The 23,019-nt window shown below is 40.5% G+C and overlaps 1 protein-coding gene across 2 annotated transcripts; it reads right to left on the reverse strand.

The window, feature by feature from the left end:
- Positions 1-796: 796 nt before the first annotated feature.
- MRPL39 (mitochondrial ribosomal protein L39) lies at positions 797-20,297 on the reverse strand. Of its 2 annotated transcripts, none has more exons than XM_034792906.1 (10): positions 20,142-20,297; positions 17,089-17,295; positions 16,595-16,734; positions 14,245-14,344; positions 12,169-12,236; positions 10,884-10,996; positions 8,556-8,621; positions 7,081-7,234; positions 2,762-2,809; positions 797-1,317 (listed from the first exon to the last, which is right to left on the reverse strand). In XM_034792906.1, the coding sequence occupies exons 1-10, from the start codon at positions 20,185-20,187 to the stop codon at positions 1,252-1,254; spliced, it is 1,008 nt and encodes a 335-aa protein (XP_034648797.1). In that variant the 5' UTR covers positions 20,188-20,297; the 3' UTR covers positions 797-1,251. The 2 variants fall into 2 exon arrangements, with proteins under 2 accessions (XP_034648797.1, XP_034648806.1); XM_034792915.1 differs by lacking the exon at positions 20,142-20,297 and adding an exon at positions 17,573-17,773.
- Positions 20,298-23,019: the final 2,722 nt, after the last annotated feature.

Consider the following 23,019-nt stretch of genomic DNA (forward strand, 5'->3'; position numbering starts at 1 on the left):
GTAATTGTTGGTGCCACTAATTAGAAGAGCTATTTCTAGTTAAATATATTTTATTGGATGCTTGCTGTTCTTTTGCTAATCTGTGATATCAGTTTGTTAAGAAAGCAAGTGAAATTTCAAAAGTATACTAATGGTAAAGGAGTTAGTGGGACAGAATTTAAAGAATGCATTAGCTAAATAAAATGTTACAGTAAGTATGACTCAAATTCTTTTCTGGCCAAGAAAAAGATCTCTGAGCCGAAAGGAAATGAAATTCTGACCTTCCCTTTTCAGCAAAATCTCTTGAGATTTGTATAAAGTCAACCACATAAACAATCTAAAAAAAATAAAGACTCTTATTACATGGAGGGCTGGGAGTTCCAACATACCTCCCTGCTAGTTAGGGGAAATGGTTTTTACATAAGACATTAAACTTTTGTTTTAGAGCTAAATACTAACAATACATCAAAGAACACAGAGGACATGGAGAGATTCAGAGAGTACTCATCTAAAAAATGCTGACATGTAATTGATAACAATTGGACACTATTCTAAAGCTCCCTTTATGGGGAAGGAGATGTCTTAAAAAGAATTACAAGCAGTTTGACGACAAGAAAACTTAGTTTCATTTTTAAGTGTTTTAGGTTTATTACCTATTGCTAGTAATGTACAAGACACCAGAGATCTGAAGCAGCAAAGATATTTGCTTTAAGTTGTTATTGTAGGAGATGTAGATGTTTGTGACATTCCACTGGGGAATAATTTTGGTAAGAAATTGAACTAGCATTTCAGTGGATACAAAGTTATTGCTTTTTTTCATGGCAAAAAACTGTTTTGCATGTTACTGAATGAAAAGAAAATACATCAAATTAGTACAGATGGACTAGCTCACTTATTTTCTGTGTTAATGGTTCACTTATTTTCTGTGTACCAAGATGGGATATTTATGGAATAGAATACTCACAGAATAAAGGTTTATCAGAATCTGGGATTATTAAAATACCATGAATTAGTTGAGTTTTACCATACACGAAACATTTCATTTCTCACTCTTTTCAAACTTTAGTTCATATCTATTTCTAGTTTTAACAGATGTGGAAAATCAAATAAGTCAATTGAGATATTAGCCTTAAATTTATCCCTGATTTAACCTTGTTAACTCAGTTGACTTCAACAATCAGGACTGAACTTGGCATTTTATCTTTATACATAAACACACAAGACATGTCCAAAACATTTTTATTTTATTAATTTACACATGAAAATTAAGAATTATGTTACTACAGTTTTTACTTCCAGATTTCCATCTTTTGCTTCCAGACTGCCATCTTCAATAATCTGCAAAACATCAGTGTTTGGGGGGATTTAAGCATAGTTTCACCCTGTACATTCTCCCCTTCTGCTATACTATACTTGAGCAAGAATAGTGTACAGCAAGAAGTACTGTTGTCTTTAAAATTAAACAATATGAATTATAAACATTTTCAAACTGGTTTATAAGAACCAGCAGAACCCTCTGGTCTGCTGATCTAATTGGGACTGGGGCCAGATTAGATAATCAAAAATCCAGATAAACCAGAGAATGGGAAAGTGCAATGCTGCAGCGGCATCTAGTGGTCACAGGAGAGTGTGCACTGGTTGTCCGGTTAATATGGATAATGGAGGGTCAGAAAAATGGGTTCGCTATTGTACTATATTTTAGCCTTGAGCAAGCTTCTTAATTAGTGGACTGTGGAACAGATGTGATATGCTTTTTCTCTGCTGCTATTCAAACAGCAAGCAGAATATTGGCTTTGGAGTTTTAAAAGTCTGATAATTTTACTATTTAATCTTTACCAAATTTCCCCAAGTTTAGTTATGTCTAGATGTTACATAGGGTTCCACTTCCTTTATTCCATTAACATGTTTTTTGTATTTATTCAGTCACTGTAGATGCTTCCTTCAACTGCCTTCACTATTACTTTCTAGTCCTCTTCCAGATAAAATGTAATTAGGAAACTTCCTTTCCTTACACCAGGCACATTTTACTTTTTAGAACTCTTTCCAATTACCTTCCCATTTAATGTAATGCAATCATTTTCCCGTTTGGCTTCCATTAGCTTCTATATAGGCTCACCCCTAGTATCAGCCTTCTTTGACTTGACTTGACTCATTTGTCTTGTTATACATGAGGCACAAATCTCCTGTATTTGTTTTTAACCCAGATGTCTGTGTACAGTTAGAACATTACACTGCTTTTTTTCAGTTTTACTTGTATTTCAAGTTCATTCTAAAATCTTCGTTTCAGATTCCACATATCACCTTAAACATGTAGAAAAAATAAAAATACAAAAGTGCTAACATTCTATTTCCCTCATCTTTAAAGAATTGACATTTTCAAAATTTCTAAAAGTTACTTAATGAGAGCTTACAAAGCGACTATTCATGTGTACCAAAAAATCCATATTGACAGAATTTGCAATTTTACTATGGAGGAAATCAATCACATACACCGTCCAAGTTCCATGATCTGTAGTATTCCAGAGAAATATTTTTAATGCAACTCAGGCTTCCACAAAGTTCCAATGTTTTCCTTCTTACAAGAACAATTAGATTGTTTATTTATATTCTAATACAGCATTCAATTTTTCTTAAGATTTGGCCTGGATTCCTTCCTTTAAATAAATATGTTCTTGTATGTATCCTCCAATTATGATTATCTAACTTCTACAATATGACAATTCTTTTACTTTAAGAAAAACAAGTCATTAAAGCTGTGTATTTAGCTGCTACTTCAACTTACCAGTCTCTGAGACCTTTCCAGCAATCTTCGCCATACTGTGTGATGAGCCTGGAAAAAAGTGAATGAGTGCAGTGAATTACTTATAATTAAATTGAAATCAGATCCTGTGGCAATTTTAAAAAATAGAGACAAGGTCTGTGAGGTAATATCTTTTATTCAGTTTGTGAGAGAGACAAGCTTCTTCAGGTCCGGGAAAGGTATGACTACACCACCACTGTAAACAAAACTAAAAATACAGGCAGTTTGATTGCTCATGTTGAAATTAGTTAATTTTTATTACATTTCCAACTTGACAGGTATCTCTCTCTTGCACACTTGAATATTATCATGCTCACACACATGAATTGTCCCACTGAAGTTAACGGACCTATTTACATGAATAAATTTAAGCAAATATAGAAATGTTGACAGGATTGGGGCCTTCTTTATATCTTTTCTGGTGTAAAATATATAAATGTCATATATGTCTTGAATATATTGTTAACAGCCATAAGCTCTCTCCCTGCCCTTTTAAGCATAAAACTCTCACTATTTCCTTAGCAAGAATACAAAACAAGATTACAAATTGCACACCTTGATTTGCTCAGAATAAAAGACCAACAATCCTCATTTGACAGAAACAGTCAAAAGACTCTTTATTACATCAAGAATAGGCAATGCAACATTTAAACAAAAATCTACAAAACTATTGTTAATTATGCAAAAGCAGATGGAACTTCTCTCTCTCTAACTATAATGAACCTACCAAAGGCTGACAAACAAGGCTAGCATCCTGATTGCCTATGCACATGGCCCATTGCATTCTGGAAATTAATCAAGTTTTAGAGAGGAGTATAAAAAAAAAATGTAGATTTAAACTAGTTAGGAACAGTGGGTGAACCAAAAAGCTGCAAGTTCCAGAGGCCAAACTTTTCTGATACCCCAACAAGTTCAATATATAAAATCTTCCTCAAATTAGATTCTGTATATTTGTCTTCTTTATTAACCAGATATACATTTCTTTTCAAGAAAATAATTTGTCCTGTATCTTCAAGATAATTCTCTTGTTCTGTATTAGGTATTATATATACTTAAAATAATGTACTCATTATGTTCCCCTAATTCACAGGATTTTGTTTTCTGTATAATGACATCGCATTCTAAATATGGCATATGGCATAAGAAGGGAAATACTGAAAGTTATGAGCACCTAACCTATGTAAAGCTTGGAAATAATAATAGAAATGGCTTAATAAGGAAAGAAGAATTCCAAATAATAGTCCAGAGAATTCAGAAATACCTTCAAATGAATCAAACATAAAAAGCCTCCAACAAAAAAGGATCAAAATTTGTTCTAAAGTTGAGCAATAACTGATTTCTCAGTTCATTCACCCTGAAATGATTTTTTTTTTTCTTTCACATTGGGTTGTTTTCAGATGTTTTCTCCATTTCAATTTTTTTTTAAATTAGCAAAATTTCTAATCGAAACGTCATTTCAAAATGAAAAGTTGAAACTAAACTTTTGAAGTGGTCAAAACGAACTGTTTTGATTTTCAAAGTGTTTTCCTTTAAAAAAAAAAAAACCTATTTACCAAACAACTGAAATTTGTGAATAGTTTCAGTGCCCCCAAAAATGCATTTTTCTATTAATTTACTATTCATCAAAATGATGTTGCCTCACTCTAATTATACACCATCACCATCTACTGGACACCAACTGAAGTAGCAGAGAAACTATTAATTGAAAGCTGAGAGCAACTTTTCGCCAGTGTCCAATAAAAAAATAAGACTGCCTTCCTCCAGCAAACCTGAAACAGGATATATAAATTGAGATCACCATATGGGAACCTAGAGCTAGCTAAATCCACGTGGGCTGCCTCTTTCCTCCTCCAGGGTTACAGCACTAAGAAGAAGAGTTGATCAAATCCACAGAGACACTGAAGAATCCAGCAGATGCCCAGAGTAGCCATGTGAAAGAGACTCCCCATGCCATCCCAGGGTTAACAGGACTAAGCAGCAGTGAGATTTCATTTCAGAGATTGTATTTCTCTTTCTGTTCTCTAACATTAACAACAATGTTATCTGACTGAGTCTACACTCTTTCAAGTGAGATCTCAAGTAACCGTATTTTGGATTTAAACTAAGGGCTTGTGTACATTTACAGCACTGTAGCTGCATTGCTTTAGCATTTAGTGAAGACACTACCTACGCCAATGGGAGAAGCTCTCCTGTCAGCATAGGTACTCAATCTCCCCGAGAAGCGATAGCTATGTCAATAGTAGAAGCCCTCCCATAGCGCTGTCTACACCGGGGGCGGGGGTTAGCTCAGTTGGTTGTGTAGACCAAGTCTAAGTAATGCAATATACATTCTCCTTTGTAAGCCCAAGCAAACTGGACTAAGAGGAAAACAATAACTTGAAGCAGTTACTTTTGACATTTTAAACATTCCCCTTTCATACCAAAACAATTCAAATAGTAGGAACCACATTCACAGAAGTGCCTTAAGACAAGTGCATCCTTACTCCTTGGTGAATTATTTGAAGTGTGACAAATGTATTAGAAGCACTAAAGAACTGAATATTATGAAGTACATGTAATAAGAAATCTTGATAATTTGTTTTTTTCCTCTGGCATAAGTGCTTGACAACAATAGTCTTTATTAATCGCTTAGAAGACTGTGTTTCTTATGTTTAGCACATGCCTAGAACATTTGCTGTATCTAAACTGGATTTATGAACTGTTGACTATATAGTGAAATTCTGGGTGAATTAATACGCTGTGGATTGGTTAAGAAAAATTAAGTATGCTGATCTGAGAAATGCTCCAAGGTAAAACCTGACCTGAAAAGAACCTAGTGCTCATTAGCAAGCTAGTGTTCCCTACACTCAATAAAAAGTGGCTACCGTAATTAAATTCTATGTCAATATTGGCCTCAACACTTCTCAAACTGGCAAATCTAGTTTGTTCAATTTCACCTCCGCAAATTCATAAAATTGACCTCCCATTCACACTTACACAGGCAGTGTCAGCAAAGGGAAGTAGTGGTGAATTACAGAGGAGATAGAGAAGCACCCTTCTCAACAATTGTCAGCCAGTGTTAAGGTTTATACACATTAACAGACCTGGGGAGGGGGGAAAAACACACTGCCCATTAACCACAGTACACATTCTGTGACTGAAAGGCTTGAGGTATCCGCTGCTGTTAAATATTTTGATAATTTAAAAAACCCTTTTAAGCAAGACATTTTCTAAGTTATAGCTTCTGCAATACACTGCCCTCTGCAAAATAATGAAGGCTATGAGGCCACTAGGTTGAGACCCCCAGATGATCTTGCATACATTAAAGGATTAGCCCATGGAAAGCTGATCTGGCTCTCAGTGGGGGCAAAAGCTGCTACCCAGCTCTGCTGGCAACTGAGACAGAGGAATTTGGGCTAATGTAAGAATAACGGTAGCCCCGAAAACATAAGTAAACAATTTAGAAAGGTGTGCGTATGTGTGCGAGGAAGAGGGTGAGAAAAGAAGAGACAGGTGCTAAAACTGAAACTTGGCACTCCACATTTAGATAGCGCCATGATGCAGAGCATAAGCCAGAAGCTAACTGATGGAGGTTAGAAAGAACTTTACTCTATGGGCAAGATATTCCATAACTGTCACTACAGAGTTTTTTTGCACCTGTTTCTGAATCATCTGATAGATGATTATAGACAGAACACTGAACTAGATGATTCTGAATGGCAATTCTTATTTTACACTTTGGAATGATGTGCAGTGAAATAATTTCACTCATTTAAAAGAGTTAATAGTTTGCCATTTCCCTTGGAGGAAACATTCTCAGTAACCACACGAACAAGAAAAAGGTGATGGACAATTATAGACCCTCCCCAAAAGTGACATGACTAAAATAACTGTACTGGAAGATATGTATATTTTTAAAAAACAACAACTAATGCTTAAATAATGCCACAGAGCCTGGTCTGTAGTAAAGAGTTTTGACTAAATATCTAAAATAGTGCTCAGGAAACCAGAGCCTTGACACTCCTAAAGTAAACCACACTCTGGGCCTTCCACTCACCTACTTCTCACCTAGGGTGACCAGATAGCAAGTGTAAAAAAAAAAAAAAAAACACAGGGGGTGGGGGGTAATAGGTGCCTATATAAGAAAAAGCCCCCAAAATCTGGATTGTCCCTATAAAATCAGAACATCTGCTCACCCTATTCTCACAACTATGACAAGATATTGGCACTGCATATGCCAAGGATTTGAAGACATGTAAAAAGACTTCTTCCACTCCTTCCTGCCCTAAGCAAAGAATATTTGTACTGAATGCATTACTTACCTTTAAGTGAATAGGCAGAGACACACCCTGAAACCTTCGTATAGACTCAGACTGGCTGGTTTGGAGATTATGGGCTGCTGTCACTTCATACTGGAAGCAAAAACTTGTCCTTGGAATGTGAGGGCCTTCACTAATATCTACAAAGTCACCAAACCTAATTGGAGCACAATAAAACTCACAGTGAATTTATGTTTATAGCGACATTACAAACATAGCTATTTCTTTTCATTATCACTTAGAAAATAGAAAATGCCTATCTACAGAAAATTACAGTGAAACTCTTTCTAAACCAAAAGAGAAAACCCACACAAATCCCAAACCAAACATCCCACTACAGCTCAGCATTCTTGGTATCTGGGGAAGAAGTACCCTTGAAAACTTCAGGTTCAGCATGTTTTCCTAATCTGAATAACTAATTTAAAACTAGAGTCCAGAAGGCAGTTCTTCAGCTGTCATAGGTACAATGATTTTAATGGAATTATGACAACATACAGGATCTGCTCCCAAAAGCACACACTTTTGACATGATTCTATTTATTGCTTCAAGAAGGATTTCCCCTATCATATATCTGAAAACTCCAATACTTGCATAAATGAAGGAAGGAAAATATACAAAATGCAGGAGAATTTAAAAACAAAACCCTTCACATCACACTCTTCCTTCAGAGATCTTCCCTTCTGTCCTCAGTCCCCACTCTGTGCTCTGCAGACTTCCCTGAGCAAATATACTTTTCCCAGGAAGAACACTATTCCAAAACGAGCCATCTCTGCAAAGCCAATTTTTCTGTAGGGAGTTTCCAGACCACAACCACCACTCGTGGTAACACACAAACATCAAGTGGTCTGAACAGCATGCATGAGGTTAAACCAAAAATGCATCCTTTTACAACCCATGGACTATGATAAACATTTCTTCCCCTCTCAAGCAATTTTTCCCTTCACCAATCAGATTCCTACAACTTTCTTCTACTTTTCTTTCCTTGAACACCTGAAGCCAGTTCTGACCCCAGTGTAAACATAACTGTAAGTAATGCAATGCTGACAGTGAACTGGAAAAGGAATGAGATTTTGGCATAAAAAGGTTTACCAGGAAAATTTTAGTTTTTGTTTTAAAGTATTTTTCTTCTAATACATTAAAGTTGTTAAAACTAATTTTTAATTTAGAACCTTAATATAAAGCTTTTAAAGTGATGGGTTTTTTTTCAGTGTTTACCATCAAGAGATGGGAGGCAGGGGAAGGAAGCCCACTATCTTAAAAGCTTTCTGAAAAGTTTAAGGAGTCCCATCAAGAGTTAAATACAACAATAATGGCGCGGTGGAAGAACCTCTATAGATCAGAATGCAGCTAACCCAGAAAGCAAAATTCCATTAAAAATACATCACAAGTCACTTATCTTTCTTTCAGATGCATATAATTTTGCAAAGTAACTGGACCATTGTGAATCATTACAGAATAAAATTCAAGTTTTACTCACCTATGTAACTTCACTATTCCTTCAGGATTTTGCGATGCTTTCTGTTCTATTGAATCCATTTTGTACCTTGAAAGAAAACAAAACAGCACACTTCACAGATTTGTCAGATATAAAGTTACATATATGAAGAAGCAAAAAACAGTCAAGTTGCTTCATATTATTTTTATAATCTATAAGGGTCTAATGCAGAAGCACACTGAAGTCACTGGGAGCCTTTCAGAACCTAATCCTTAACTCCACTATTAAGTTAATATGGGGGAAATAATGAGAAAAACCTTTGAGCTATGCATCAAAGAAGCTTTTTTAATAATTGTGCTCAATATTCATAAGATTAGAAACAATTTTAAACCCTTACCTTTCATATTTCAAGGCCTCTTTGACATGCCTCACAAAAAGTATGTATGTCATGAATGAGCCAATCCACCTCAAAGCAGTTACATTCATTTTATTTTGTGGAAAGAACATTTAAATAAAAATAAGCCTTTCTAGATACAAAGATGTTAATGCCAGAAGGGACCATCTGGTTTGACCTCCTGTGCAACAAAGGCCACAGAATTACACCCAGTTACCTTGTAATAAGCCCATTAACTTGTGTTTAGCTAAAGCATAATTTCCAAAAAGGCATCTATCCTTAATTTGAAGACATCAAGAGAGAAAGAATCCACCACTTCCTTCAGTAGTTTGTTCCAATGATTAAATACCTTCACTGTAAAAATGTGTGCCTAGTTTCTAATTTGAATTTGTCCAGCTTTAACTTCCAGCCACCAGCTGTTATGCCTTTCTTCACTTGATTAAAAAGTCTGTTAGTATCTACTATTTTTGCCCCAGAACTAAGGGGGGGGGGGGAAGAAAGGTACAGAGAGGTAAAGCGACTTGCCTGAGATCACAAAATAGATCATGGCCAAGACAGGGATAAATCCCAGGCCCTGGTCAGTACCCCATTTATAGGACACCTCAGTTTTGTTTATTTTATTTTTCACAGGAATTGATCAGTGTTTATCACAACAACAACAACAGAAACAGGTGAAGATTGGTGGAAAAAACTAGTAATATTTTTTCTGGATAAATATCAGGGTTTATTTTGGTGGACGACAGGACAGGGAAAAAAATATTCAGTAGATTAATGCTTTGATTAATGAAATTCAATGTGGTTTGCTACAGAACTAAAACAGAACTCAAAACAAGGCCACCTCCGAGTTTAAGAAAACAATACATCTCTAATCCCCAGACAAAACCTTTCATTTGAATAAACAGTTTACTGTTGTAGACTTACAACTATTGGCCTATAAATATTTACATTTCATAATTGGGCCACATCATTTGAGTGCATACCCTCAACTTCATCCTTTTCTCTCTTTTTTTTTTTTTTACTTTAATACATCCTTGTGTTCTGAAATGTATTCTGACACATTTTTGTTTTCCTCCCATTTTCATGTATCAGATCTTTAAACAGCATCTGCTAACAGCTTGAAATGCGTATGTGGTGGGTGAGAGATTCATCAGTACGTTCAGATGCACATGCACTTTGGCGCCTGTGTGCATGCCTGTTTGTTTATTGTGTATATCTTCTAGACTAATATATAGCCTTACTTCAACGGGCAGCTTTGCATATACACACAGACTAATGTATTATTGTAATATATATCATGCAATGTATTGTATTTTCCTAATAAAACAAGTTATTTTTATATATTTGAATGATACAAAAGTAGGGTGAAAGTCAGAAAAAAAAATACTGTAATCCTTTATAAAATCTGCCTTTATTTAAAAAAAAAAAAAAATCAGTTTAAACTGAAAATGAAGGGGCTTACCCATCTATTAGATATCACTGCCTCCCAGATAGATAGTTGGGTGGAGTGCCAAGTTTAGCCAGTTACCTGTTAACCAAGGCTGATAGTAAAATATAGTGGTATTTAGAAGATAACTTCCTGGATTCACTTGTTGAATTTGAATATCTCAATATAGAGATGTACTGTATAGAACAAAACTTAAAAGAATAAGCATATGAGAAATCTAACCACTAATATGGTGAAAGAACTTTAAGAACTTCAAGATTTCACTAGTTTGATACTAAATACAAAATCTCGTAACTGTTCCAATTTCTTAAACACCTCTCAGTTATACACTGTAGTGCCACCTAGTGTATGCATTTAACAGGAAAACTAAGTGTATATTAGTTTAGCTCTACTGAAGTCAGTGGAGCTACACTAATTGACACTGAGGATCTAGCCCTTCATATTTCAATTGTCACATTTTAAAGGTTATATTTCCTTTAGCAATTCAATTCAGCCTTTACTATTTTTGTTTAAATCTGAAATAAACACTGACCTGTTATGCTGAAACATTTCTAATGCCACTTTTGCTTCAACGTGCAATGTTTCAAACGGCAGATCTTTGTGAATTAGTTTGTGTGCTTCTTTTGTAAGAGAACGGAAGTTGTCCTTAAAACAAAAAAGTAGACTGTTACCACTGTTCTTCAGCTGGTCTTTAATACACATTGTATGTATAACAAAATATTGTAACAAGCAGTAAAAATGGTAAACAACAAGCTTTTAAGGAGACTCCTAGTATATCTATAAATTCCTACAAATATATCTATCAGCAATAGACTTGCTAATTATTACTGTTGGTAGGACATTACAGTTACTCTAACTAGGAGTGGCCCCTGCCACTGAAATCAATGCGTGTGTTTTCACTGACTTCAATCAGTATTGCATCAGGCCCAAAGCAAATGGGAATTCCTTATTACCCATGCACTCCCATTTCCAATTTTTTTGAGATACTTCTAATTCACTGAAAGCTTCATCAAGCTCTCCAAACATACTATTTGCATAGACATGATCCTGCCACTGCTGAACACTAATCTGGCTAATATCTGGCTAGTTTTCAAGCGATCAATCAAACTCCCACCTGAAAGTGCCCTCTTTGTTAACAAATTTTTAAAAAAGTGGACATTACTGATACATCAATAAATACAAAACTGATTGCCCACTCCAAAAATCAAACTTCAGTACTCAGAAGACATTAGCAACTATCAAAATGTTTACTGGATTGAGAAACTGAAGATGACTCACAACTACCTTAGAAAGTTTTTCAAAATGGGCAACTTAAACTACAGCTTGCACTAAGGTGAAATTCCGTATTTTGTTAACATTGCCCCTTTAGCCATACATCTTTTTCCCCCTCTCCTGGTGAACACGCATTATAAGAAGAAATACCTTCCCAGTGAAATATATTTCTTTTCACTTAACCTCACAGGAAGTCATGAGGCTTGATTAAAGGTCTAAACAGCTTTGGACCCTCTGCTTAGAAATACCATGTAAGTGCAAACTATTAAGAAAATTACAATTTAATATACACTCATAATATTTCTAAGTAAGCATATATCACCTTCTCCATACTGGGAGAAAAACAGTGCTAGCTATAGCGATCTTTAATTTAATGGGGCTCCACATGGGGGCAGAGGTTTGCCTGGGGGTAATCAGGTAATAGGGGTCTCTAAACTGTTGCCACAGTAAAGCAAGATTGTTCCCTTTTTAAAAAAGAAAGGTCACCCAAAACAAAGGAGGAGTAAATGATAATCATTACTTTTCAGAAGACAAATTGTACTTACTTCTGTTGGTTTCCAGCCATCAAGCCTACTGTCCAAAACAACATCATAACAGAAAGCTCCAGAGATCACTGCAGAGCCAGAGAAAATGCTGTTATTTGTAACCAAGTATACATTTTATTTCATGGCCTCAGCAGTCTTACAAAAACATTATCAGTGTGAATAAATAGGGGCCAAAGCAAGGCTGTTTCTGTTATAGAAATATAGCAAGGATCACAAGCTGAAATCTGTGGATTACAATCACAGCTGGACAGTTTGGGTTTTATAAAGTCAAATGACAGATTCTATTTGTCTCTTAAATATTCACCCAAAAATATGTTCGGGGTATTTACAATTTTTATAAGAGTATGGCAGTCTGTACCCACTCATCAAAACAGTTTTTTTCTGGATAAGTATGATATACATTCAGACCCTCCTCCTCTCTGGAGTATTTCTGCACTTTTCATTTGTACAGAGGATTGTATTGCTCAGAGGTGCCAGACAGACAGAACATAAGACTTAAGTCATTTATTTATCCACAGAGGAGGTAACACAGGCAGCAGCAACACAATTTCAAACTCTGACAACATACTGTGGTAGGAGGAGACAGCATGGTCTCCATGCACATTCATTCAGTCCTTGGCCTCTCTGCCTAAAAGCCATTTAGAGTCATGGTATGGTATGTCAAACATGACAGCAGAGGCGGCTCTAGCTTTTTTGCTGCCCCAAGCACGGCAGGCAGGCTGCTTTAGGCGGCATCCTTGCGGGAAGTCCCCGGTCCTGTGGATTCGGCGGCATGCCTGCGGAAGGTTCGCAGGTCCCGCGGCTTCAGCGTACCTGCTGCCGAATCCGTGGGACCGGCGGACCTCCCACAGGCAAGCTGCCGAAGGCAGCCTGACTGCCGCCCTCGCAGGGACCGGCAGGGTGCACCCCTCAGCTTGCTACCCCAGGCACGCAGTTGCTGCGCTGGTGCCTGGAGTCGCCGCTGCCTGACAGTCAGCCTACCAGCTTCACACATATCAAACACCTAGGGCTTGTCTACATGAAGACTTCAGGTGCAACAAGCCAAGGAGCAACTGTACTGCGCACTAATCTGCCACACACGAAGTCACTGGGCAGACCCTGCTATGGCACACTAAAATTTCCATAGTGCACTTTGACATACTGCCAGATAGCCAGTCAATTTCAGGCTTCGCTTAAGTAGCAGAAGGATGAAATGCTCTCTTCCCAGCAGTCTAAATATATTTTTTAACAATAAATATGAAAACCTTTTGCTTGTCAATTTAAAATCCTAAAAAAATTCAGACTACAGATTAGCAGAAATTGTCAATGCTCTTTGCTATTATGCTTAACTATTGCAATAGTCTCCAGTATAACTTGCTAGTTTTCTAGTAAGCCCTCTGGCCATTTACATGAATAAACAATGTTAAAAGAAATTTCACACAAACATCAGTGCATCATATCCGACACTTTAGCTTATCATACAAGGTATAATTTAAGGTCCTGTTCCTCATCTTAGAAGCTCTAAATGGACTTGGACACAGTTATGTCAGAGACCACCTCTATTTCTGCACTGTGACAAAGCAGTTGTCAGCAAAGACACTTCAACTGAAAGAGGCAAAACGACACCTCATACTGGTCTGGGTCACGGTATCCTTAATGGAGGGTAAAATTTGCTGCCAGCAGAAATTAGGCTGCATCAGTCTTGCCACCTTCAGGACATGGTGCAAGACCACTTCTTCATGCAGGCATTCTGGGTAGGATTTCAAGTGTTCAGATGAGCAATTCTGAAATCCCAATTATTACAAACACATTAGTGAAGTCACTCCAACATCACTTGATGTCTGACCATTGAAATGATGACGGAGAGGGGAAGAGAGGAGGTACAACTGGGCTGTACTACTGAGTACATGTTCCTTGGACATAAAATGAATGTCTAAAGCACTCAGACATTACAGTGACACATTTTAGAAATTGAAGAATAATAAACCCCTCATCTCTAGGAAAGAGAGCCCCTAAATGTGCTGTAATACTAATTCTGAGACATGCACCTGAACTGGGTCTATGCGAGCTTATCAACAATAAAACATTTATAATCACCTGGCACTTCTGGAGCTCTGATCAGACTGACTGAGTATTCATCTTTGAATGCCTGCTTTAACACACATGCCATGATCATGGCACAGGAACGCCAATAGGCCTGTAATAAAGAGCATTTCAAAACAAATTTACTATACTGAAGTTGCCAATTCATGCCAGACTAGTTCAGCTATTGATTCAAATAGTGAGTCTTCCTTTAAAACTGAATTCCTCATAAATTTGCTAGTTTCCATTGTGCATTAGTATTTTAATACAATGGACATATTTTATCAATCATTTATACAGTGCTACAAACATAAGCTTTATAAAATAGAACACCAGGTGCACCCTTCCTGGAGAAGCTTTGAATCAACAGTCCTGATCTTTCAACAGTCCACCCATGTGGATTTAACTGCAGGTTCTAAGAGACAGGTCAACTGATCAGGTAAAGAAAAGTGCAGGAAAATTACAGGTGAGAAAACAAGGTATAAAAGATTTCCAGAAAAAAAGTATTTCAAGGGAGGGATCTGAAAGAGGATGGAGAGAGTATCTTGCAGACTGTTCAAGTTGCAGGAGGCAGCATTAAAGAGAATGAAGAGAGCACGAGAAGGAGATAAAGGAAGAGGCAAGGAGGGAGGGATGCAAGCAGTATATCAAGTGAGAGAAGAATTAACAGCAAATGAAAAGAGACGTGTAGCGAGGTGAGATTATAGAGGACCTTGAAGGTGAGGATAGGAAGTACTAGATACTGCGTATCTGTATCTTCAGGCCTACTGTAAGTTCTAAAGTTTACAGTATTTCAAGGAAGGGGTCGAACTGCAACAGTGCAGTGATTTTGCAAGCTTGTGCTTTGCCCCAATGACTGCATTTTGTGGTCCAGAATCTAAATTTTCATTGAGAAATAATTAAGATACTAACCCCTTATGGATGTGAAGATAAACTTCAAAATGTGAACCAGATGTAAACTAATGTAATGTCTACTAATCATGGGTCAACTTGAGTCTTCAGACAACCTGAAACAATAGCTCTGATGCCTGAACTGACAGTTTAAACATCAACATTATTACCTATATTATTCATGCCCACAGAATTCAAGGAAGCAGATGGACTTGGAACTTGAGTTGTGGGGTGGAGTTTAGGAGACTACCACTTATTTCTTCCAATGCAACCCTGTTTTAAAGCAGAGGGAATGCTAACCCAGCTTATGCACTCTTCAGCCAAAATGATTCTTTACGGAAGTTAACATCACTGACTAGAAATGTAAAGTATTATCATTTTTAGCGTGCAATATAAGTAGTATTCCTCACATCATCTTTGAAAGGTATGTAGTAAGTACCATTTGACCCTTTTACATATGGGTTAACGGAAAGACAGAGTTTAAGTGACTTGGAAAAGACCATACAGTCAGGAACAGAACTCGGCAGTTCTGACTCCCAATCCTACAATATTTTTCTGTATCCATGTGTGGTCTCATGTTCTAGACTTAGATTATAAGCAATTTGGGGCAGATTCTTTTTATTCTGTGTTTCTACAGTGGAGTTCTGATCAACGACTGGGCTCCTAGGCACTACTACAGTAATAATGTAACAAAAAACATTCCTACATTACAAACTAGGATTTTACCCGAATTCTTATAACTGATGGATCAACTTTATAAACAAATATATTTGGTGAAAGTAATAGATACTTACATGTAGTGACAAATCAACTCTTCTACCATATCGGAGCCAGTATTAAGGGGCTAAAGACATACTACAAATACAACTACTTCATTCCTCTCCCTGTCTGAAATTGGTTGTAGACCCTTTTTTCTCTATGTAATGAACAATCTTTAGTGTAGGATTATTAGCAGACTAAAATTACGTTTAGGCTATAAACTTTTAGTTATTACAGAAATTTAGACCAAAGGGGGGAAAAAAAAAAAAAAAAAAAAAAAAACACCACTTATTTTATGCATCCTACTATACTTTCAGTAAAGCTTCTCAACATGGTTATTCCCAGCTACTGCTGTGTCTATCTTGTTCATATGGAGCTTGAAGGAAAAGGTTTCTTATATCTTAATTATTTTCCTGCATTAATACAACTCTTGATTTCTCTAGAGTGCAGAATAAGATTTTGCTTTCATATATATGTGCAAAAATTGGTGGAGATAGTAGAGACTGTCCAAACAGCAATAGAGATGAAGCCAACAAGAAATGTGTGATTTTAACAACTTGCATTTTCTCATGTAACCAACAGAGCTAGAATTTCATTCAAACTACTACCTAAGGCCCTAACCTACTCATTGAAGTCAATAGAAAAAACTTCCATGGGAGTTGAATCCGGCCATAAGAGAGGAAAAATTGCATAAAGAAATAAGACGCTGATTTACCTTGTTCACTTCCTCTGGATTTTCATCTTTGAAAGTAAGAAACTGAATTTCACATGATTTGGTCAAAGGCCGATACATGTCCCAAAGCTCTCCATCCACAAGTGCCAATACGGATTTCTTACAATGCCATTCACTTAAGTCTAAAAAAGAGTGGAAGAATTCAAGGCAGTTTTCACCATCCCTCTAATATTGCTAAAATTTGCAATTTAGAATTCTGCACTTATTATACCAAATCCAAGTGTCATTGCTTGAAAAACCTGTGTGTGGGAATGATATCAGAATCCACAGAAATTAACTTTTTTCTTAAATCCCACTATCGGTATTTTATACATGCCAAACTGAAATACTATGTTTGTATTATTACCTAGACCACTGTGTTTGTCTTTGCAATGACCACAATAGTAGTATGTGCCAGTTTGGATGGTAAATACATTTATCAGCAAAGTGATTTTGATACACAATGGAACAAACAGTTTGTGATTCCATTTACTTACGCATGGCACAACTGTATGGAGTAGACAAAGCTTTGTTCATAACAAACAAAGTGCCAGGATGAGATTTGCCAACATATTTTACTTCAATCTTCTCAATTCGTGGATACAGAGACAACTGTCTCTCTTTCTCCTTAGTGAAGAGTTCATTGCGCATCTGAACAATCTCAGCTGTTGACAGTCGAGAAGCAGGAGCTGTTGAAATAAATCCTGGAAAAAGAAGTGATCTAACTAAGCAACATACAGCTTTTCAAGATATTTCACAAACAGATATAAATAGACTAATCAGCATCTTCAATGAGTAGAAAAAATGAGCCACTAACTCAACAAACCTTTAACTGTATCTCTATTGCAATGGCACTAACTTCCAGTTCACTCTTAACATTTGTAATAATCACTCGTTATGCAAAAACCAGACCCTAAATATTCAAAAGTTAAATAACATGTTATTTAAATAGAAAGGCTCAGCACAAACCTAAAATCTTACTTGTAATCTTTCAGACTCTGTATTTGACTCTATTAGAAGCCATGATTGCATCTGTGTCCCTCTACTTTCTCCTCATGAATACATAAGAGGAATTGTGGGATAATTCTCTCTCATAAGAACTTGCGTTCTGATGCTGTATGGCAAATCCTTGCTGCATCATGTCCTGTACACTGCCCCCAACTGCAGAAGAATAACCTGATGCTTTAAAAGAACACAAAAACCCGGGCATAATTAGTTTAACTATGCAATGGTGCCCATTCCTTTCTGACTCCTACAACAATAGTCTTACATCATGAATAACTACAGAAATTGTCCATATTTATCCAGAGCCATTTTTAACTCAATGATTATAAATGATAAGAAGCACCTCAGATCAACTACATTAGCTAAGCCCAAATAGAGTAAGTTATAAAAATTTACCGACTGACATCTCAGCCTTTACCATAATTTTCTTGCCTATTTAAAAAAGTTTATTTATCCCACATAACGGAATTTTAAAAACCTCTCATTTTATTTTAAAATGTGAATTTTATTATTTATACAAGTGAGTCTGCAGACCACGAGCACGTGCACACACACACACCATGTGGTTTCCAAAATGTTTCACATTCTGTAGTCCACGAGGAAAGGATCCATGGATCACTGGTGATCCACAGAACCAAACCAAACCAAACATGTTGGAAATTAGGGGGGGGGGGAGAGAATATTACAAAGAAACCTGCACAATACAAGAGCTGCTTCCAAAGTCATAAACTGTGCCTAGACAGGTAAACCACTGACTGAGGCCTGGTCCACACTAGGAATTTACCTCGGTATACTTACATCTCTCGGGGGTGTGAAAAAGCCACACCTGTGAGAGATGTAATTACACTGACCTAACCCCCAGTGTAGACTGTGCTAGGTCAGCACAAGAATTCTTTGGTCAAACTAGCTACTGCTTCTCGGGGAAGTGGATTAACTAAAGCAACGAGAGCCTGGGGGGAGTGGGGAAGCCAGGCTCCCGGCAGGGAGATTCGTGCCTCGTGTGTGGTCAGCTGCTCCGTTCCCAGTGGCAAGCAGCCCGGTGCAGCTGCCACAATCCCGGCAGGGAGCCAAGAAGCCCAGCTGAAGAGCCAGGATCTGGCTTTCTTGTCAATTTCACAGCTCCAGCATAGGTAGCGTCTATGGTCACTACATTACAGACCTATATTGCTGTAACTACATCACTCAGGGATGTGAAAAATCTATATGCCTGAGCAATCTAGTCATACCAACCTAACCTCCCACACACACACAAAGGCTAGGTCTACACTGGGGGGGAGTTGACCTAAGATACGCAATTTCAGCTACGCAAATAGCGTAGCTGAAGTCGGCGTATCTTAGGTCGATTTACCTGGCCACGAGGATGGCAGCGAGTCGACCGCTGCCGCTCCCCTGTCGACTCTGCTTCTGCCTCTCGCCGCAGTGGAGTTCTGGAGTTAACGGCAGAGCGGTCGGGGATCGATTTTATCGCGTCTACACTAGATGAGATAAAACCGATCCCCGATAGATCGATCACTACCCACTGATCTGGTGGGTAGTGTAGACGTACCCTTAGAAAGCACTAGGTCAGTGGGAGAGGTGAGCTACAACCTCTCAAGGAAGTGGATTAACTATGCCAGGGAAAAGCTCTCTCTCTTGTTGGTGTAGTGCAGGGATGGGCAAACTTTTTGGCCTGTGGGCCACATCAGGTTTTGGAAATTGTATGGAGGGCCGGTTAAAGGAGGCTGTGCCTCCCTAAACAGCCAGGCGTGGCCCAGCCCCGGCTCCCCCCCCAACCCGCTTCTTGTCCCCTGATGCCACCCCCCCAGGACCCCTGCACCATCCAACCCCCCCAGTTCCCTGATGCCCCCCAGCACCCCTGCCCCATCCACCCCCCCTGCTCTCTGTCCCCTGCCCGCCCCAGAACCCCCCACTCCTGACTGCCCCCTGCCGCCCCATCCAACCCCCCCTCCTTCCTGACTGCTCCCCCCCGGGACCCCTGCCCACATTCAACAACCCCGTTCCCCGCCCACCACCCCGAACTCCCCTGCTCTCTATCCAACCTCCCCCCCTTACTGCGCTGCCTGAAGCACCGGTGGCTGGCGGCGCGGCTGTGGCTGGAGCCAGCCACGCCACCGCGCAGCACAGAGCACCGGGTCAGGCCGCGGCTCTGCAGCTGCGCTGCCCCGCTGCCCAGAGCACTGCGCTGGCGGCGGGGCGAGCTCAGGCTGCGAGGGAACAGCGGGGGAGGGGCCGGAGCGAGCCTCCCGGGCCAGGAGCTCAGGGGCCGGGCAGGAGGGTCCCGTGTGTAGAACATCTTCATTAAAGTACTGCATCATTGTAGTTGTAGATTTGCCCTACGCTGAAGTGCTACAGAGACAAGCTGTAGCATTTGAAGTGTAGACAAAGCCTGAGTTTGGACTGAGGTCAGCAGAGAGAAGGAAGCTGGTGTTCACACCTACCACACTGCTGAAGCTATGCAAACAACCCATAACTGCACCCAACCCCCAATAGTCAGTGCGGGGGGCGCGCGGGCACTGCCCCGAAGTGCAGGGTCGGGGTCACTCACGGGCGTGTTGGCTCCGCAGGTACCGGGTCGCCCAGCACGCGGCCATGGCCCAGAGACTGCTGCTGCTGCTCCCTGCGGCCTCCCCCGAGCGCGCGCACCCGGCGCAGGGTCCCCCGGAAACACGGGCCGCGGCGCAGGGATCCGCCTGCCTCGGCCGTTAGGGGCGGGGCCCGAACGAGTTCTCTGGAACCCACCACTGGCTCGGCGCGCGGCCCTGAGCCATATCCTTCCGCGGGGAACAGCCCAGTCTGCAGAGACCCGCACAGACTGTGAGCTCAGCCAGACGCACGTTCAGGGCCAGAGTGACGCTCATGGTGTAACGGGGTTCCCGCATGAAATCCCATGTAATAAGCAGGTTGCTGCATCGTGCCATCGCGGAGCTGTATTGCAGTGTCCCGTTTCAAGTGTAGCCAGATAAAGTATAACTACTCAGGTCCCAGTCATCAGGGATCCCCTCTCTACTTGACCAGAGCTCAAAGAGCTGTAGTACATAGACTGAAGAGACCTTGGAATTAAAAATATTCCACCACAAACTGCCCAATAATTTTCCTCCCACAAAAGAAGATTTGAGTCATGCTCAGGCCGATATCTAGACCCCGTCAACATAAGAAGATGATTTCGTCCACAAAGTAAACTTCTTAAATTCCTTAGACAAGTTTGTTACAATTTTCTTGTGTTCACTCATGTCAGTGATTCAGCCAGATCACAAAAGGGCAAAGATATGACAGACACTGAGCATGTGAGTATCTGACAATTGTTTTGACATCATTGACTCCTCTGAAAGTTAAAATGTTTAAGAAATGAAAAAATTGTTATACCAAAATTCACAATTTAAAAATGAATTTAGAAAACACTGACAGAGTTGCAATGAATCTGCATTCAGTTAAAGAGTTTTCCATCTTCAGAAGAAATATGAACCAGGATCAGAGGGGTAGCCGTGTTAGTCTGGATCTGTAAAAAGCAACAGAGAGTCCTGTGGTACCTTTAAGACTAACAGATGTATTGGAGCATAAGCTTTTGTGGGTCTGATGAAGTGGGTATTCACCCATGAAAGCTTATGCTCCGATACATCTGTTAGTCTTAAAGGTACCACAGGACTCTCTGTTGCTTATGAACCAGGATGTTAACATATAGGATTGGGAACTTCTGGGGTGTATACTTGGCTGTATCGCTGACTAAGACCTGGACTACACTACAGCATTAGATTAACAGCTTACGTTGACCTAATTATGTCAGTGTACACACTACAGCCTTGTCCGGCCAATGTAAGTGCCCTATTACACTGACATAATAACTCCACTTCCACTAGAGGCATAGCGCTTATGTTGGTGTAGTTAGGGTGAGCCAGTGTTTGTGTAGACACTGCCTTACTTATATCTGCTGTTGGCTGTCTTGTCAATTTCAGGGCTCCATGCTCAGTACCAGGTTTACATGGAGCCAGGCCCATGCTCAGAAGGGGCCCCAGCCTGCTCTGCTTGCACTGTGCCCTGAGACCCCACCAGGCGGCTGGCTCCCCGCTTCCCCCCACCCACAACTTGCTCCTCTTGGCCTGTCTGTCCTCTGGCCCCACCTGCCTTCTTCTGTCTGCCTCCTGGCTGGACCCCAGTGCACCTCCGGCTCCAGGCAGTCTCTGTTCCCACCACCTGTATTCCTGGAGCTGAGTCGCCTGGGACTGGTGCAGAAGTCTGGTCAGTCTCAGACTGTGTGAGGGGGGCTTGGCTGGGCCCTTTCAGGCAAGTGGGTCTTGAGGGAGCCTGGCTGGGGCAGACCCTGGCCTGGCTGGTCGCGCCACTCCCGAGGGGCCGGAGCAATTCCCCACCCTGGGACCAGCCCTGGCTGCACTGGTGGCTCAGCCCGGCAGACATAGTCACCTCCCAGCAGGCAGACACAGTCACCTCCCAGTGAGTGCGGCCAGGAGGCAGGGCATGGGGGAGTAGGTCTCTGGAGGGCCTGGGGTGGGAGGTGCTGGGCTGTGAGGGGGCAGGGAAGATCTCTGTGTGTTGGGACACTAGGGAGTGGGGGTTCTGTGTGGGGTGCTGGGCAGTTGTGGTAGGGCTGTGGGCAGGGGGGCGCAGAGCAGGGGTGGTGTTGTGCAGGGTACTGTGCATTTGTGGCAGGGCTCTGGGCATAGAGGATCCGGGGGGACTCTAGCCATAGGGAATCGGAGGGGGGAGGTGTTCCGGTGTTGGGCATGGGGGGCTATGTGGCGTGTCATGGGCACACCCCTGAGGGTAAGGGGCCTGTTGGCAGCACAGGGCCGGGCGGCCAGTTTGCATCTGGCAACTGTCAGTTTGTAAATAGTGCCCTCACACTGGGCTGGGCAGAGCGAGGCCACCCCTGCCATGCCATGCCCATGCCCAGGGCCTGCCCCTCGCTCCAGGGACTGACTCCCCCGCACCATGCTCCATTGCCCCCATGGCGGCCCACAAATATGTTTGGCACCAGGCCGACAAAAGATTAATCCATGCTGGAGCTGTGAAATTGAAAAGAAAGCCAGCAGCTAGAGCCTGGCTGTCCCTGGTTTCCCGCTCCCAGCTGGGCTGAACCCACCTGGCTCCCCACTCCCTGCTCAGGGAGCGGAGAAGCCCAGACTGCTGCCCCCTGCTCCTGGGGGTATGTCTACACTACGGGATTAATCCGAATTTATATAATTCGAATTTTGGAAACAGATTGTATAAAGTCGAATGTATGCAGCCACATTAAGCACATTAATTCGGTGTGCGTCCATGTACCAGGGCTAGCGTCGATTTCCGGAGCGTTGCACTGTGGGTAGCTATCCCATAGTTCCTGCAGTCTCCCCCGCCCATTGGAATTCTGGGTTGAGATCCCAGTGCCTGATGGGGCAAAAAACATTGTCGCAGGTGGTTCTGGGTACAGC

The sequence above is a fragment of the Trachemys scripta genome, chromosome 1 (assembly GCF_013100865.1).
Source record: "Trachemys scripta elegans isolate TJP31775 chromosome 1, CAS_Tse_1.0, whole genome shotgun sequence".
NCBI classification, from domain to species: Eukaryota; Metazoa; Chordata; order Testudines; family Emydidae; genus Trachemys; species Trachemys scripta.